The following is a 15,770-nucleotide window of genomic DNA, read 5'->3' as shown; positions in this document are numbered from 1 at the left end:
TGAGGAGTGAATGGCACATGTAGTGCTGATGGACAACTGGGAATGTGGCAAAGGGGTGGGTTGGGGGGTGAATTATTTTTAAGTAGGAGGTAAGGTAAATCTGAAAGACTGAGACAGGGTTGATGACATGGAATTGTTGAGCTCACTGATAATTGGACTCTCCAGCTTTGTATTTTGAATTGTAGTCCAGGATGCAGGTGAATTGATGAAAGCAACACTTGAGGTGTTTAGGCAGCCACATGAACAGGCTGGGAATGAGGGGCCAGGGATTTTGACAGGCAGGTGATCATGGTCAGCACAGGCATTTGAGCCTGTTGCAGGTTAAAGGTTCTAAAACACATTTTCAGAAATTGTTCTGCGCTCACAAGAATAAAGCAAGTTTATTTTACAAGTATTCAAATTTACAGGAAAGATGTGTTTTTAAAAAAAAAGACGTCTAACAATTTTATAGCAATCTGTTGTGTCCATTCGCTTGTATCTGATGATACTTGGAGCCAGGAGACAGAACAAATCTGGAACATGAAATAAACCTTTATTCAGTAAAACTGCACAACTACAAAGATCTCGAAACTCAACAGTACATCCCAAAGCACGACTATTTAAATAGTTTACTTGAGAACATTCACGGTATTGATGGGATCAATGACCAATCAGTGAAAGTCAGTCTGGGATTGGTTATCAGCTGACCAGTAGGCATCGGTTCTTTCTGCTTGCTCTAACGCATTTGATACTTTACGGTTGAGCCTGAAATGTGTGGATATTCCACCCACCAGGAACTTGCAGTTTCCATTATGTCACCCCAATATAGACAGATATTGGTGGCTGAAAACAAGGGCATTTCCTGGTGTCGTTCAAGCTCTCAGAGCTTCAAGGGATCCCTTCACAACAGATGAAATACTTAGGATGTGTAGTACTTCATTGTAGCTAACTTGCACTTAATAGTCCTCCATAAAAATAAAGAATTAGCTGAGGAATCGAATTCACAGGAGACTGCAGGTGCTGAAATCTGGAGGTAAGAGAATCAGTGTTCTGTCAAAGCTCACTTCGACTATTCCAGTAGCCCCTCGTCCTTCCACATTGATAGCCCAGTGGTTCAGCAGATTCAATTTCCCCTTTCTGAGAACATGTTTGAATCCAGTAATTAATGAAAATGAAATGTGTGAGCGAGGTTGAGATCTGACCTCATGGAGGGGTAAAAACTGAGGAGGGTAGGAAAGTCTAAAACTAGGTGCCGGTGCAAGGAGGATTAGAAGGAGACCTGAGGGGCATTCTTCCCCACATAGTGGGTAAGTAGGATAAGCTGCCAGAGGAAGTAGTAGAGGTGGGCACAATTACATTGTTTAAGCACCACCCTGCGACCAAAGGGCTGTCCCATCAAACACAGAGATGGTTCCCATGAGAAAGCAGCGAGCGTCCGATACATTGACACACAGGAAGCAGGTCACATGAGCCGGCGCCGATGATGTCATGGGGAAGACCTGTCCCCCAGGGGTAGTCTGAGGGAGAGCAGCACCCAGCCTGGTTGTCCTCGACTAGGACCGCTGTCGTTCCTGTCCCCAGGGCTGGCGAACATCTCAGAGCTGTCTGAGTTTATTCATTGACAACACATCTAATGATCATGGGGCAGAAAGACAGAGTCCACAGTAGGCTCGGGTAAGCTCTATGTATACAGCCAACACTGTCAGCAGAGAGCTGGGTAATTGCAATGTGAGTGAAATTCACTTTCAAACTTAGGCATTGCATAGGCCGATACAAAACGTAGGGTTGATGCTTAGCCAAAGTGCATAGGTTTGAGGTAAGGGAGTTCGTTCAGCAGATGGGGATTTAATGACCAGCTAGGTTTCGCTGCACAGCCGCCTTTGTCCATTTGGAGTTTAGTATTCCTTGTGCCACGTGGTGCTGACAGAGGCAGGGAAATCTAGAGCCGGTGACCGGACTTCAATGGTCACTTCATTTCACCCTTTGACAGACATTCCCCTTGTTCCAGCCATGACCCTTCCAAAACTTCTTAACTTGCTTTATCTCTTTCGCAGTTCTAATGAAGAATATTGAAACGTTCACTGTTGCTGCCTGATCTATTGTGGTTTTCCAGCATTTCTTTTTTTATTATTTTGGAAAAGATGGTGGCGTTGGTGGCAGATAATTTGCATGTCCAGCACTGTGCAGGGAGTTACAGAGGTTTGTGCGGCAACTCAGAGAATGCCTCCACACTCTAACTCTGCACATTGGGAGGTCAGTGTCAGGCTGCTAGACACATCAAAACTTTCCAAGTAACCTTAACTTTGGGACAGGTTCTAAATGTAGCCAGTCATCCACTTCAACAATGAAATTTATCTTTACAGTTGTAAAGACATCCCTTTAAACAGCTCTTTTCTCCCTTACTCCAGTCTCTGTCCCTAAATTACCCTTTTCTAAACTGATCTTCGTGCACTGTCTACATCAGATCAAACATGAGTTGGCTGCTCTCCAGTACGATACGGAGAGCAGGCTCCCCCTCTCCAGTACAATACGGAGAGCAAGCTCCCCTTCTCCAGTACGATACGGAGAGCCCCCCCCTCTCCAGTACGATACGGAGAGCCCCCCCCCCCCCTCCAGTATAATACGGTTTTAGAACCTTTAACCTGGAACAGGCTCAAATGCCTGTGCTGACCATGATCACCTGCCTGTCAAAATCCCTGGCCCCTCATTCCCAGCCTGTTCATGTGGCTGCCTAAACACCTCAAGAGTTGCTTTCATCAATTCACCTGCATCCTGGATTACAATTCAAAATACAAAGCTGGAGTACTAGGAGTGGTTTGCCATTGCCTTCTGCCAGGTGAGTTTTCTGAAGAGGTCACCAGCTCTTTATGGGAGTCTCTCACCCTGAAGTCCAGCGCTGATGCCACTACACCACCAGCCGGACTACATAAGAGATTTTAATGTACAGGTTTTGGGTGTGTGTGCAAGTTTTAATTGGGGAAATTAGCAGCACATTAGGAATGTCTAGGATTCACGATGTTGATTTAAAGAACGAGCAAAAAATTTACTGCCAGGAGATGAGTTGGCAATTTAAGCATTGGAACACAGTCGTGAGCCTCAGCTTTGAACCTTGTTGTATGACTATCATGTTCCCAAGGCAGTAGGGGAGATCCAGTGTTCCAGGAAAAGATTAGTGTCGTCAGAGGCTTCACTTAGAGCAAGAGAAGCAGGGAAGTAGTGATCATAATCTGATTGAATTTGTACTGCAGTTTGAGAGAGAGAAGCATCAGTGTTGCAGTGGAATAAAGGGAATTACAGAGGCACAAGGGAGGAGTTTTCCCAGGTAGATTTACTGGCGGGGATGATGATGGCTGAAGTTTCTGGGAATAGTTCACAAGGCGCAGGATAGATATGTCCCACAGAGGAAGAAGTTCTCAAATGGCAGGGGTAACTGACAAAGGAATTTAAGGACTGTGTACAAGATATTAAGAAGAATAGACAGAATGGACAGCCAGTGCCTCTTCCCCAGGGCACCACTGCTCAGTACAAGAGGACATGGCTTTAAGGTAAGGGGAGAGAAGTTCAAGGGGGATATTAGAGGAAGGTTTTTCACTCAGAGAGTGGTTAGTGCATGGAATGCACTGCCTGAGTCAGTGGTGGAGTCAGATACACTGGTGAAGTTTAAAAGACTACTAGACAGGTATATGGAGGAATTTAAGGTAGGGGGTTATATGGGAGGCAGGGTTTGAGGGTTGGCACAACATTGTGGGCTGAAGGGCCTGTTCTATAAAAGCTAAGGAAAGGGCATATAAGGTAGCAAAAGTGAGTGGGAAGCTTTTAAAATCTGACAAGGCAACTAAAAAAGCTATAAGAAGGGGAAAGATAAAATATGACAGTAGACTAGGCAATAATAAAAAGCAGGATACTAAAAGCTTTTTTCAGTTATATGAAGAGTAAAAGGGAGGTGAGAGTTGACGTTGAACTACTGGATAATGATGCTGGTGAAGTAGTAATGGGGGAACAGAAATGGCAGATGAACTTAATGGGTACTTTGCAGGAGTAAGTGCTGTTGCTATTACAAAGGGATAAAGTGCTAGGCAAACTCAAAGGTCACTTGAACCAGATGGACTGCATCCCAGTCCTGAGAGAGGTTGTTGAAGAGATAACGGATGCATTGGTCATGATCTTTCAACAATCACCTGATCCTGACATGTTCCGGAGGACTGGAAGATTGCAAACGTCATTTTGCTCTTTAAGAAGAGAGGAAGTCAAAGGAAATCATAGGCCAGTTAGCCCAATCTCAGTGGCTGGGAAAGTGTTGGATTCTATTATTAAGGATGAGGTTTTGAGGTACTTGGAGACTAATGATAAAATAAGTCTAACTCAGCATGGTTTCTGTAAAGGGAAATCTTGCCTGACAAATCTGTTTGAGTTCTTCAAGGAAGTAACAAGCAGGATGGACAAAGGAGAGGCAGTAGATGCAATTTTCAGAAGGCATTTGATGGTGCCACACATGAAGCTGGTTAACAAGATAAAGTCCTGTGGTGTTCCAGGAAAGATAGAGGCATGGATAGAGGAATGGCTGACAGGCAGGAGGCAGTGAGTGGGAATAAAGGGGGCCTTTTCTGGTTGGCTGCCAGTGACTAGTGGTGTTCCTTAGGGGTCAGTATTGGGACCACTACTTTTCACATTGTTTGTCAATGATTTGGATAATGGAATTGATGGCTTTGTGGCAAAGTTTGTGGGTGATAGGAAGATGGGGAGGGGTAGGTAGTGCTGAGGAAGCAATGCGATTGTAGCAGGACTTAGACAAATTGGAAGAATGGGCAAAAAATGACAGATGGAATACGGTGTTGGGAAATGCATGGTAAGGCATTCTGGTAAAAGGAACAATGGTGCAGACTATTATCTAAATGGGGAGAAGGTTCAAACATCAGAGGTGCAGAGGGACTTAGGGAGTCTTCATGCAAGACTGCCAGAAGGTTAATTTACAGTTTGAGTCTGTGATGAAGAAGGCAAATGCAATGGTGGCATTTATTTCAAAGGGAACAGAAGATAAAAGCAAGGAAATAATGCTGATTAGTGTCTGACAAGACACTAGTCAGACCACACTTAGAGTATTGTCAACACTTTTGGGCCCTATATCTCAAAAAAGATGTATTGTCATTGGAGAGAGTACAGAGGAGATTCACGCGGATGATTCTGGGAATGAAGGAGTTAACATATGAGGATTGTCTGACAGCTTTGGGCCTTTATCCCTGGAATTTAGAGGGTGGGGGGTGGGGTTATCTCATTGAAACCTACAGAACGTTGAAAGGACTAGATAAGGTGGATGTGGAGAGGATGTTTCCTATGGTGGGGGGGGGGGGGGGGGGGCGGTATCCAGAACTAGAAGGCACAGCCTCAAAATTCAGGGGCAACCCTTTAGAACAGAGGTAAGGAGGAATTTTTTTAGCCAGAGAGTAGTGAATCTGTGGAATGCTCTGCCACAGACTGAAGTGGAGGCTGTTCATGTGCATATTTAAGGTGCAAGTTGATTGTTTCCAGATTTGTCAAGGCATCAAAGGATATGGCAAGGAGGCAGGTGTATGGGGTTGAATGGGATCCAGGTTCAGCCATGATGGAATGACAGAGAAATTCGATAGGCTGAATGGCCTAATTCTGCTTCTATGTCTTATGATTGTTTCTTTCATCTCACCGAACACTACCACACCCCCCATCCCCTCACTGAGCACCACAACACCCCCTCCCCTCACCAAACAACACCACACCCCACTCCCTTCACTGAACATCACCGCATACCCCTCCCCTGACTTAACAGCAGCTCTACACCCACCTCCCCTTCCATCATCGAACATCACAACAAACCCCCTCCCCTCACTGAACAACACAACACCCCCTCCCCTCACCAAAAATCACAACTCCCCCCTCCCCTCCCCTCGTTGAACATCACAACAAACCCCTCCCCTCACCAAAAACCACAACACCCCCTCACCTCACTGAGAAACATAGAAAATAGGTGCAGGAGTAGGCCGTTCGGCCCTTCGAGCCTGCATCGCCATTCAGTATGATCATGGCTGATCATCCAACTCAGAACCCTGTACCTGCTTTCTCTCCATACCCCCTGATCCCTTTAGCCACAAGGGCCATATCTAACTTCCTCTTAAATATAGACAATGAACCGGCCTCAACTGTTTCCTGTGGCAGAGAATTCCACAGATTCACCACTCTCTGTGTGAAGAAGTTTTTCCTCATCAATTGTTCCAATGGTACTTGGCACTGTGACAGAAATCCTGGAGAATCACAACTCCCCCCTCCCCTCCCCTCGCTGAGCACTACAACACCCCCTCCCCTCACCGAACAACACCACACCCCACTCCCTTCACTGAACATCACCGCATACCCCTCCCCTGACTTAACAGCACTACACCCATCTCCCCTTCCATCATCGAACATCACAACAAACCCCCTCCCCTCCCCTCACTGAACTACACAACACCCCCCTCCCCTCGCTGAACATCACAGCAAACCCCCTCTCCTCACCAAAAACCACAACTACCCCCTCCCCTAGCTGAACAACACAACACCCCCTCTCCTCACTGAACATCATTCTAAAGGGGTCAGTACATTTGGACTCTGCCCTGGAATTGAGGACTGCCAGGTCCTGGAAAATCAATTGCACTGACTGGGTCCGTCAGGCTGAGCTCTGGGTAGGGGTTGTTCCAGGACCCTGATTAATATCTGCACCAAAGTTGGAAACGAAAGATCATGGAGGAATATGGGGCTTCCCCTCTGAGTCTGATCCATTAAACACGGCCCCCCTAGATAAATCAGATAATGTTGGCACCCGGGGTGGGGGGGGGGGGTGTTTCAACTTCCAGGAATGAGAGAAGACAGAGGCTGCCAGTGCAAGACCTTCACCAGGAATCTGAAAGGACTTTCAGAGGGACTCACTGCAAGAAGAAGCAGCTGAGATGAATTGTCAAAATGCTCAGGCAACTACAGAGGAAGGGTAGAAATGGAAAATTAATTTAGGTGAATAAGACAAGTTTGAGAGATTCTGGAGAAGCCTCAACACCAACATTGATCCGAATGGGCTGGTTCTTTGTCATTTCCTATGCAAGAGACCCCAGGATCATTTCCCCACAGTGGACAGGGCAGACAGCATCTCAGACAGTTATCTTATCTGGAAATTACAATTGGTTCAGGCTGCACTGAGGGACAGGTGTTAGCAGCTCCATCTAAATCAGAGACAAGAGTGAAATCACGGAACTAAGCAACTGTTAGCAATTCTTTTCTGAAACACGGTCTTGGGTTGGATGAGCAAGCTGTTCTCCCAGTCAGTCTTTGCACGATAGACGTACGGTAAGTTGGATTCATGACTTCTTAATCTACCTTGTCATGATCTTGTTTAACCTCAATGCACGTGCTGTGTAATGATCTGATCTGTATGAACAGTATACAAGACAAGCTTTTTACTGTATCTCAGTCCATGTGACAGTAACAAACCAATTCCAATTCAAAGTTAGGAACATCCAAAAATAAGATACTGGGGGCTGAAATCTCAGATTGGCTGGCTTTCCAGCAATCTCCCATCAGAGATTATAAATTGAACTTCTGTTTCTCAAATTATCTCTGGCCCTAGCGCCTCCGGGGGCTCAGTGTGGGAACATCTCACTGAAGTGAAGGTATGGATGCAATTGTCGTCAGGGCCTTTGAATCACACATCAACTATGCACCAGATATGACTGTCTTAGATGCAAGGTATCAAGAACAAAGACCTCCTGGGCTGCACACAGCCCCACTGAGACCGGAGGAAGCATGAGATGGACCAAATTCACCCCCATTCCTCACAGTGAGGCTGTGCCTGTGGTCTTCTGTCTGTTCTTGTAAAGGTCTGGCTGCAGTCACAACATGGGCAGTCTGTGGTGTTCAGCCATTGTTACCAGAGCAGTTGCTGCTTCATCCCTTTCCCAAGGCTGTCACGTGTATCAGGCAGATCGGGAATCATCGTGGCACTGTGCTCTGCACGGAGAGCTAGCGAAGGGCGAGCCTCACCGATCAGGTCAAGCCCCTCCTGTGTGATGTTCCTGCAGAAGTCCACGTGCAGAGTCTTTACGTTGCTCCCGTAGGTGGCCACTGCCTCCAGGGTTTTATCAGTCAGGCGCGCACAGTTCTCCAGTTTCAAAGTATTTAGTTTGGGACACTTCTCCAGGATTTGGGTGATGCAGCCATCGGTAAGGTGTCCACATCCTGAAAGGGTTAGTGATAGCAAGTTTGGACATCTGAAAAAAACACAACGATTACAAAGACTGTGCGGCAGCAGATTTGTCAGCCCAGCCCCAGATCCTATCCCCATACAGCAGCTCAAGAAACAGCCCGTGACCAGCACGAGTCCACTTCTTGAATCTCACTGTAAGTGCAGCAACAGCTCCCAGCCCCATTCTCTCTGGAAACAAATTAGACTGCAAAATATTGAAAAGGAATTTCCTGCAGGCAAGAAAGGGCTTATGCACACAGACCTATAGCAGAATTCTGACAGGTTAGTGCATAATCCTGAGTACCAAGGCAGGGGTTTACCATGTAAAAGCCATCATATGCTGATGGGGGTGCAGAGTATGCCTCATGGAGGGGCAATAGAAATTATTCACAACTGGTTAAAACATGCCCTTATCCAGCCATCACGACCATTCAAAATGTATAATGATCAAACATTTGAAGAAATTAAGAAGTTATTAAATTGGGAACAAAGTACTTAAGACAAATAAAACACTGAACCCAATTAATTAAAGGAATACATTACACCCCTCACAGTAATTCCTCTCGGTTCAGACGAGTCACCGGGGTTTGGTCACAACTTCACAGTCATGTCTGGACTGCTTGAAGAGTGCAGCCAGGACATTGCTGTCAAAAAACAGCCGGCAACTGCAGGACTTCCCCATAGTCCTGAACTTGCTGGCAGTGGTAGGGCAACTGTGCCCATTTGGCAAGGCTGTACCTGCTCTCCGTGATGGGTGAGAGAGATCTCACGAGTAAAGAACTCTCCCTGTGTCCGGGACAGTAAACACTGACAGATCACTGGTTTGTCTGAGGGAATCTGCCTGCTGTTCTCCTCTTGTAATCCCAGTAACTGCACTTCAAAACTACCCATTGGCACCATCTCACTGGGGCACCCTGATGTTGAGAATAACGCTGGAAAAAGTATCACTCCTTCTTTCATCGGAGAGGCCTGATGGGTGATTGGCCCCGTGCCCCTTGTGTACTCATGAGGCCTTGTCAGAGACAACTAATGTGTGGCTGCAGAGGAGGTGAAAGCTCCAGCTGGTGAGGTGATGCCATCTGTTTTATATGTAGAGCAACATAATCTTTATAACCTTGTCACCAAATGTACTGGCTCTTCACTTTAATAGTGTCCTGTTTATAATCAATTATTCCACACACACAGGTTAAAATCAAAGAAGGAATGGTGGACAGTGAAGTTTATGACCTGTAGACACAATCACCCCTTCTGTGCACTCAGTGTGTGGGATTGAGCCTCCCACGACTGAAGCATTAGTCAATGAGGGGGATGTCCTCAAAGGAAGAGGGAAGCTGTGAGAATCTTGAGGAGGAATCCCAAAATTCAGGACACGGATGACACTCACTGCCTGATGTAGAGAATTTTGAGGGTTAGCCAAAATTCCTGAATTCAATGTGGTGGCCCAAGGCCTGTAACATGCCTTAAATGGAGTACAAGCTGCAGGGGGGGTCAAAGGCACATTGAGAGCTGTTGGAACAAGGTAAGTGCTTAGAGTGTGATAACAGAGTGGAGAATTAAACTGCAGAAGCTGGAAGCTCCAGGCCGCCCATGAGGAGTTCTGCAAGGCCATCATGCAGTCTACGTTCGGTTTCCTTGTGAAAAAATGGAGCTCTTTGCTGTGGAGGATATCAAAGGAGGAGGTGAGGGCAGAGCTGGTGGGCTAGAAATGGGTGAGACCATAAGATATAGGAGCAGAATTAGGCCATTTGGCCCATTGAGTTTGCTTTGTCATTTCTTCATAGCTGATCCAATTTTCCTCTTAGCCTTCTCCCCATATCCCTTCATGCCATGACCAATCAAGAACCTTCCAGCCTCTGCCTTAAATATACATACAGACTTTGCCTCCACAACTGCCTGTGGCAAAGAATTCCACAGATTCACCACTCTCTGGCTAAAGAAATTCCTCCTCATCTCTGTTCTAAAAGGATGCCTCTCTATTCTGAGGCTCTGTCTTAGACTGTCTCTGTCTCCGGTCTTAGACTGTCCGACCATAGGAAACATACTCTTCACATTTACTCTATCAAGGCCTTTCACCATTCAGTAGATTTCAATAAGGTCACCACTTATTCTTCTGAATTCTAGTGAATACAGACCCAGAGCCATCAAACGCCCTTCACATGACAAACCATTCAATCCTGAACTCATTTTCATGAATCTCCTTTGTTTCAGCACATCCTTTCTAAGATAAGTTACCCAAAAATACTCACAATACCCCAAGTGAGTCCCCACCAATGCTTTTTAAAGTCTCAACATTACATCCTTACTTTTATATTCTAGTCCATTTGAAATGAACGCTCACCTTTCATTTGCCTTCCTCACCACAGACTCAACCTGCAAATTAACCTTTATGGATTCTGCACAAGGACCCAAGTCCCTTTGTACCTCCATTTTTTGTATTTTCTCTCCTTTTAGAAAATAGTCAACCCTTTCATTTCTTCTACCAATTTGCATGACCACATACTTCCGAACACTGTATTCCATCTGCCACTTCTTTGCCCATTCTCCTAATCTGTCTAAGGCCTTCTGTAAGCTCTCCCCAACCTCAAAGCTACCTGCCCCTCCACATATCTTCATATTGTCTCTGAACTTTGCAACAAAGCCATCAATTCCATCATCCAAATCATTGACATATAACACAAAAAGAATTGGCCCCAACACAGACCCCTGAGGAACACCTCTAGTCACTGGCTGCCAGTCAGAAAAGGCTCCCTTTATTCCCACTTTTTGCCTCTTGCCAATCAGCCACTGTTTTATCAATGCTAGAATCGTTCCTGTAAGACGACGGGCTCATAGCTTGTTAAGCAATCTCATGTGTGGCACCTTGTCAAAGGCCTTCTGAAAATCCAAGTACACGACATCAACCAATCTCCCTTGTCTATCTTGCTTGTTATTTCTTCAAAGAATTCAACCAGATTTATCAGGCAAGAATTTCCCTTGAGCAAACCGTGCTGACTACGGCCTATTTTATCATGTGCCTCCAAGTACTCCATTACCTCATCCTTAACAATTGACTCCAACATCTTCCCAAGCACTGAGGTCAGACTAACTGACCTATAGTTTCCTGTCTTCTGCTTCCTCCCTTCTTGAAGAGTGGGCTGCCATTTGCAATTTGATTCTAGTGAAAATGAATTCTGGTGATTCTTGGAAGATTGTTACTAATGTCTCCATGATCTCTTCAGTCACCTCATTCAGAACTCTGGGAAGTGCACCTACTCCAGGTGACTTATCTACCTTCAGATCTTTCTGTTTCCTAAGAACCTTCTGTCTAGTTATGATAACTTCACACACTGACATCTGGAACTTCCACCATATTGCTAATGTCTTCCATGAGTGAAGACAGGTAGAAAATACTTATTCAGTCCGTCGGCCATTTCCTTGTTCCCCATTACTACCTCTCCAGCAACGTTTTCCAGTGGTCTGATATCCACTTCACCTCTCATTTACACTTTGTATGAAAGATTAATGTGTTCTCAAAAGTGACAAATGGTCCCTGAGTCAAGAAGGTTCATGAACTCCTCCTGTTCGTAGGTGACCATGAAAAGGGCAACAGAGAGGTGATGGAAAGGAAAGGCTAGGAAACGAACGCAGTGGAGAAGCCAAGAGTTATCCGCGTGCTTTCTGGGTGATCCGGAATCCAGTGAGAAGCATTGGAATCACAGGCAAGGGAGAGTCTGCTAATGCTGGAAATCCAAGCAAGACACACAAACAGACCAGGCAGCATCTATGGAACAAAAAGTACAGTCGACGTTTCAGGTTGAGACCTTTCGGCAGGACTGGAAGGAAAGTAGGAAGTGATGGGTGTTTTATCAGATTGACAGGTCCTGCAAAATCCACTTGTCATTCTGTTCATTATAGGGAATGTACGTAATAGGCTCACAGCTTACATTGAATAAACCCTGATCCCGGCCTCCACACATAATGCCTAAGGAATGTTTGTACAATGCTTCTGGTCCGGGGAATTCCGAAGCAACTGCCATTTGCTCCCCCGACACTGATCTCCTCACCCCCCCAAACTTAATGTCCATCGTCCCTCAGTATTCAGTGTCTAGTGACCAGACAGCTTATAGTAATGGTGACATTCAAGGTAGGAGTGGGATTCAAATATCTCAGGAGAGGGGGGTCTCCTGTCCTCACCAAGCTGCCCTGGATTTCTTTTCTTCCCTTTACACACCCTTCTGAATGCTGAGCATTCCCATCACTACCTCCCATAACAGTTACATCCCACCTGCTCCCTGCATTTAACAAATCCTCATGTTCAGTTCATTTGTTTTGTGCCAGGTTCCTGATACCTTCAGCAATAGGAGCAATGTCTCTCCATCTCTTCTTCTGTACCGTGCTTGATTTTAGATACCTCTGTCGGATTCCCACCCTACTTGTTTCTGTTTGTCCACTAAAATGAAGTTCTGCATCTTCAGAGTAATTTTGGAAAATCTTCTGAAAAAGAGCTTTCCATTTTCCAAAAGAATGTTTTCCGGAGCTGGACACAGTTTTCCAGCCATGGCTGAACCAGGCCTTGCTCTTGTAGGCTGTGCTTTTATTTATAAAGTCCAGGATTCTTTACACATTGTAGTCACCTGCTCAATCCACCCTGCCACATTCAGCAAACCATGAACACAATCCAGGCCTTTCTGTTCCCGTAGCTGATTTAGAATGGTTCCCTCTAGTTTATATTACCTTTCATTATTCCGAGTAAAATCTAACACTTCACACTTCTCAGCATTAAATTTCATGTCTCCTTTATATCATCAAGCTGTAAATTTAATTTGCTCCCTTACATCAAAAAGTCCTTATCTCCATGAAGACTGTTCACAGTTCACTATACCAAGTTCTGTATCATCTGCAGATTTCAAAGTTGTACCCTTTGTACCCAAGTCTGTTATTAGAGAAACAAGTTATTCGAGGAGATGCCGTCCAGTCTAAAAATAAACATACATGTTACGACTCTGCTTCCCTGTTACTGAACACCCCCCCAAGTGACTATTCCATAGGCTTCAGATTAGATGACAAGCCTACCCCACACTCTTCCTGTTCCTTTCTTTGTGCTTTTGATCTGTCTTCGTCCTTTCACCTGCACCAGCCCCCTATCACCAGTTGCTTTCCCCCACCCACTCCTGTCCATCACTCGCGCTCTGGGTCCCTGTTCCCATCTGGCCATCATCCCTCCATTAATTTTATTTTTCACATTTTATAATCTGCAGCCCTTTGTTGTCTCCACTGATTCTCCCAACCTCTATCACTGTTCCTACCCTTTATTCCATCTATCAATCAACCCCTCTTCACCTTTATGCACCAATAACATGCCATGTGTTGCCCCATTCCCCTCTCCCTTTCCTTCCTTAACCTGACAATCTCACTTCATTCTTTCAATTCAGATGAATGATCTTGACCGGAAATGTAGAGTCTGTTTTACTTCGCAGACGTTGCCTAACTCACTCAGTTCCTCCATTAACACTTTATATGCTCGAAATTCCCACATCAGTGATCTGAGGGATCAAAAGTGTAGAGAGTGAGCAGTTTCAGGTTCCTGGGTGTCAAGATCTCTGAGGACCTAACCTGGTCCCAACTTATCGATGTAGCTATAACTAAGGCAAGACAGTGACTATACTTCATTAGAAGAGATTTGGTATGTCAACAAATACACTCAAAAACCTCTATAGATGTACCATGGAGAGCATTCTGACAGGCAACATCGCTGTCTGGTATGGGGGGGGGGGTTGCGGTTACTGCACAGAACCGAAAGAAGCTGCAGAGGGTTGTAAATCTAGTCGGCTCCATCTTGGGTACTAGCCTACAAAGTACCCAGGAGATCTTTAAGGAGCAGTGTCTCAGAAAGGCAGCGTCCATTATTAAGGACCCCACCACCCAGGACATGCCCTCTTCTCACTGTTACCATCAGGTAGGAGGTACAGAAGCCTGAAGGCACACACTCAGCGATTCAGGAACAGCTTCTTCCCCTCTGCCATCCGATTCCTAAACGGACATTGAACCCGTGAACACTACCTCACTTTTTCAATATACTGTATATTATTTCTGTTTTTGCATGATTTTTGATCTCCAATATACATATACCGTAATTGATTTATTTTTTTCTTCTAGATAATGCATTGCATGGAACTGCCGCTGCTAAGTTAACAAATTTCATGTCACATGCTGGTGATAATAAACCTGATTCTGATCCTGATCTGCAGTCACTTGAGCCTCTTCTCTCTCTACTGAGGGTGAAGTGACAAAGTTAACAAGTGTTTAATCAACATCACCTCCATCATTGGCCTCGCTTCACCATAGGTCTCTCTTCAATTTAGTGACATGATTTACTTGAGACAATTCCACCCTTGTCTGCTCTAAGCAATCCACACTTGTCCAAGTTAAACACTTGTTAAATTGGTCACTGATCATTGATTCTAGAACTCCCCACATCACTGCGGGCAAACAGGGTGGCTGTAATCACTGTGTTTATCCCAGTGTCCTTTAACGGACGAGGGCGTAACACCGGCAGTTTTCCAATCCTCAGGCACCACCCCTACATCTACAGTTAACTTGAGGATCATTGCCAATTTCTCTCTGGCTTCCAACTTCTTTGCCTCATAGAGAGTTCTGATTTGAAGCCTTCAGTTCAAAACAAACTTGAATTTGCTACAGTCTCAAACACATACTTTAATTCATCTTCTGAAACTAAGTAAGTAAGCAGTTTTGCACAGACAGACACAGCTCAGAGCAATGCTTCCCATCTTCCCACCAACCTGTTGCTTACTTCAGCCAAGAAGCTATTGACCAGAGTGCAGTGGCGGCTGCAGATATCCCTCTGGAAGCTGCTTTTCGCCCAGTCCTCAATGTTACAGACCTTCACCCGACTGGAGTGCCAGCAGATAGACAGGGAGCGCAATGCAGGGCTCAGCAGGAAGTTGTCCTTCGTTAGCTCTGATGGTGAAGAGAAAGACAGCAGGGACCACAGGGCAGGGTCATAGAAGACTTGCCGCAGCTCTTGGCAAGCACTGGACATTCTTTTCCTGTTCTCCTTATCCAGAAATGAGAAAATGTGAAGCAGGCATTCACGGTTTAAGTCTGTCAGCCGCATTGGAAACAGGCATTCACATCCACGCTCCACCAAGAGGAATGCAAAGCTGTGTCTGGGAAATCTGCCCCATCTAGTCTGCTTCAACTCTTTCATGCACATATATGGATTAGGAATGTGGTCCTTTCTGAGGGTGACAACTGCTGTTTAAATTTAGAAGCCTGCACCTCTCTTGGAGTCCAATAACATCTTGGTTTAGTGCTATTAGTTCCTGTAATGAACAACAAGTACTCAGAATATTGATTTATACCTCACCTCAACTATCCAAAGCATTCTTTTATTCCGGACTGTTTGAAAAACACATTGCATATTCCAGCAGAACTTCACTTGCATCTGGAAGTTAACTCCTAATAGCAAGGGCAGCTGATAGAGTTGCAAAAGAGCAGCTTAGCCTTGCGGCCGAGCTCTCAGCATGAGCTCTGAGGCAACTCACAGGACTGT

General features: G+C 45.4%; 1 protein-coding gene across 1 annotated transcript; it reads right to left on the bottom strand.

The window, feature by feature from the left end:
• Positions 1–7,183: 7,183 nt before the first annotated feature.
• On the bottom strand, positions 7,184–15,335 carry fbxl22 (F-box and leucine-rich repeat protein 22). Its single transcript, XM_059946870.1, has 2 exons — positions 14,998–15,335; positions 7,184–8,243 (listed from the first exon to the last, which is right to left on the bottom strand). The coding sequence occupies exons 1-2, from the start codon at positions 15,330–15,332 to the stop codon at positions 7,901–7,903; spliced, it is 678 nt and encodes a 225-aa protein (XP_059802853.1). The 5' UTR covers positions 15,333–15,335; the 3' UTR covers positions 7,184–7,900.
• Positions 15,336–15,770: the final 435 nt, after the last annotated feature.

Source organism: Hypanus sabinus, chromosome 21, assembly GCF_030144855.1.
Source record: "Hypanus sabinus isolate sHypSab1 chromosome 21, sHypSab1.hap1, whole genome shotgun sequence".
Lineage (NCBI taxonomy): Eukaryota > Metazoa > Chordata > Chondrichthyes > Myliobatiformes > Dasyatidae > Hypanus > Hypanus sabinus.
Note: the sequence above shows the minus strand (reverse complement) of the source record. Positions and strands in the feature narration are given on the sequence as shown.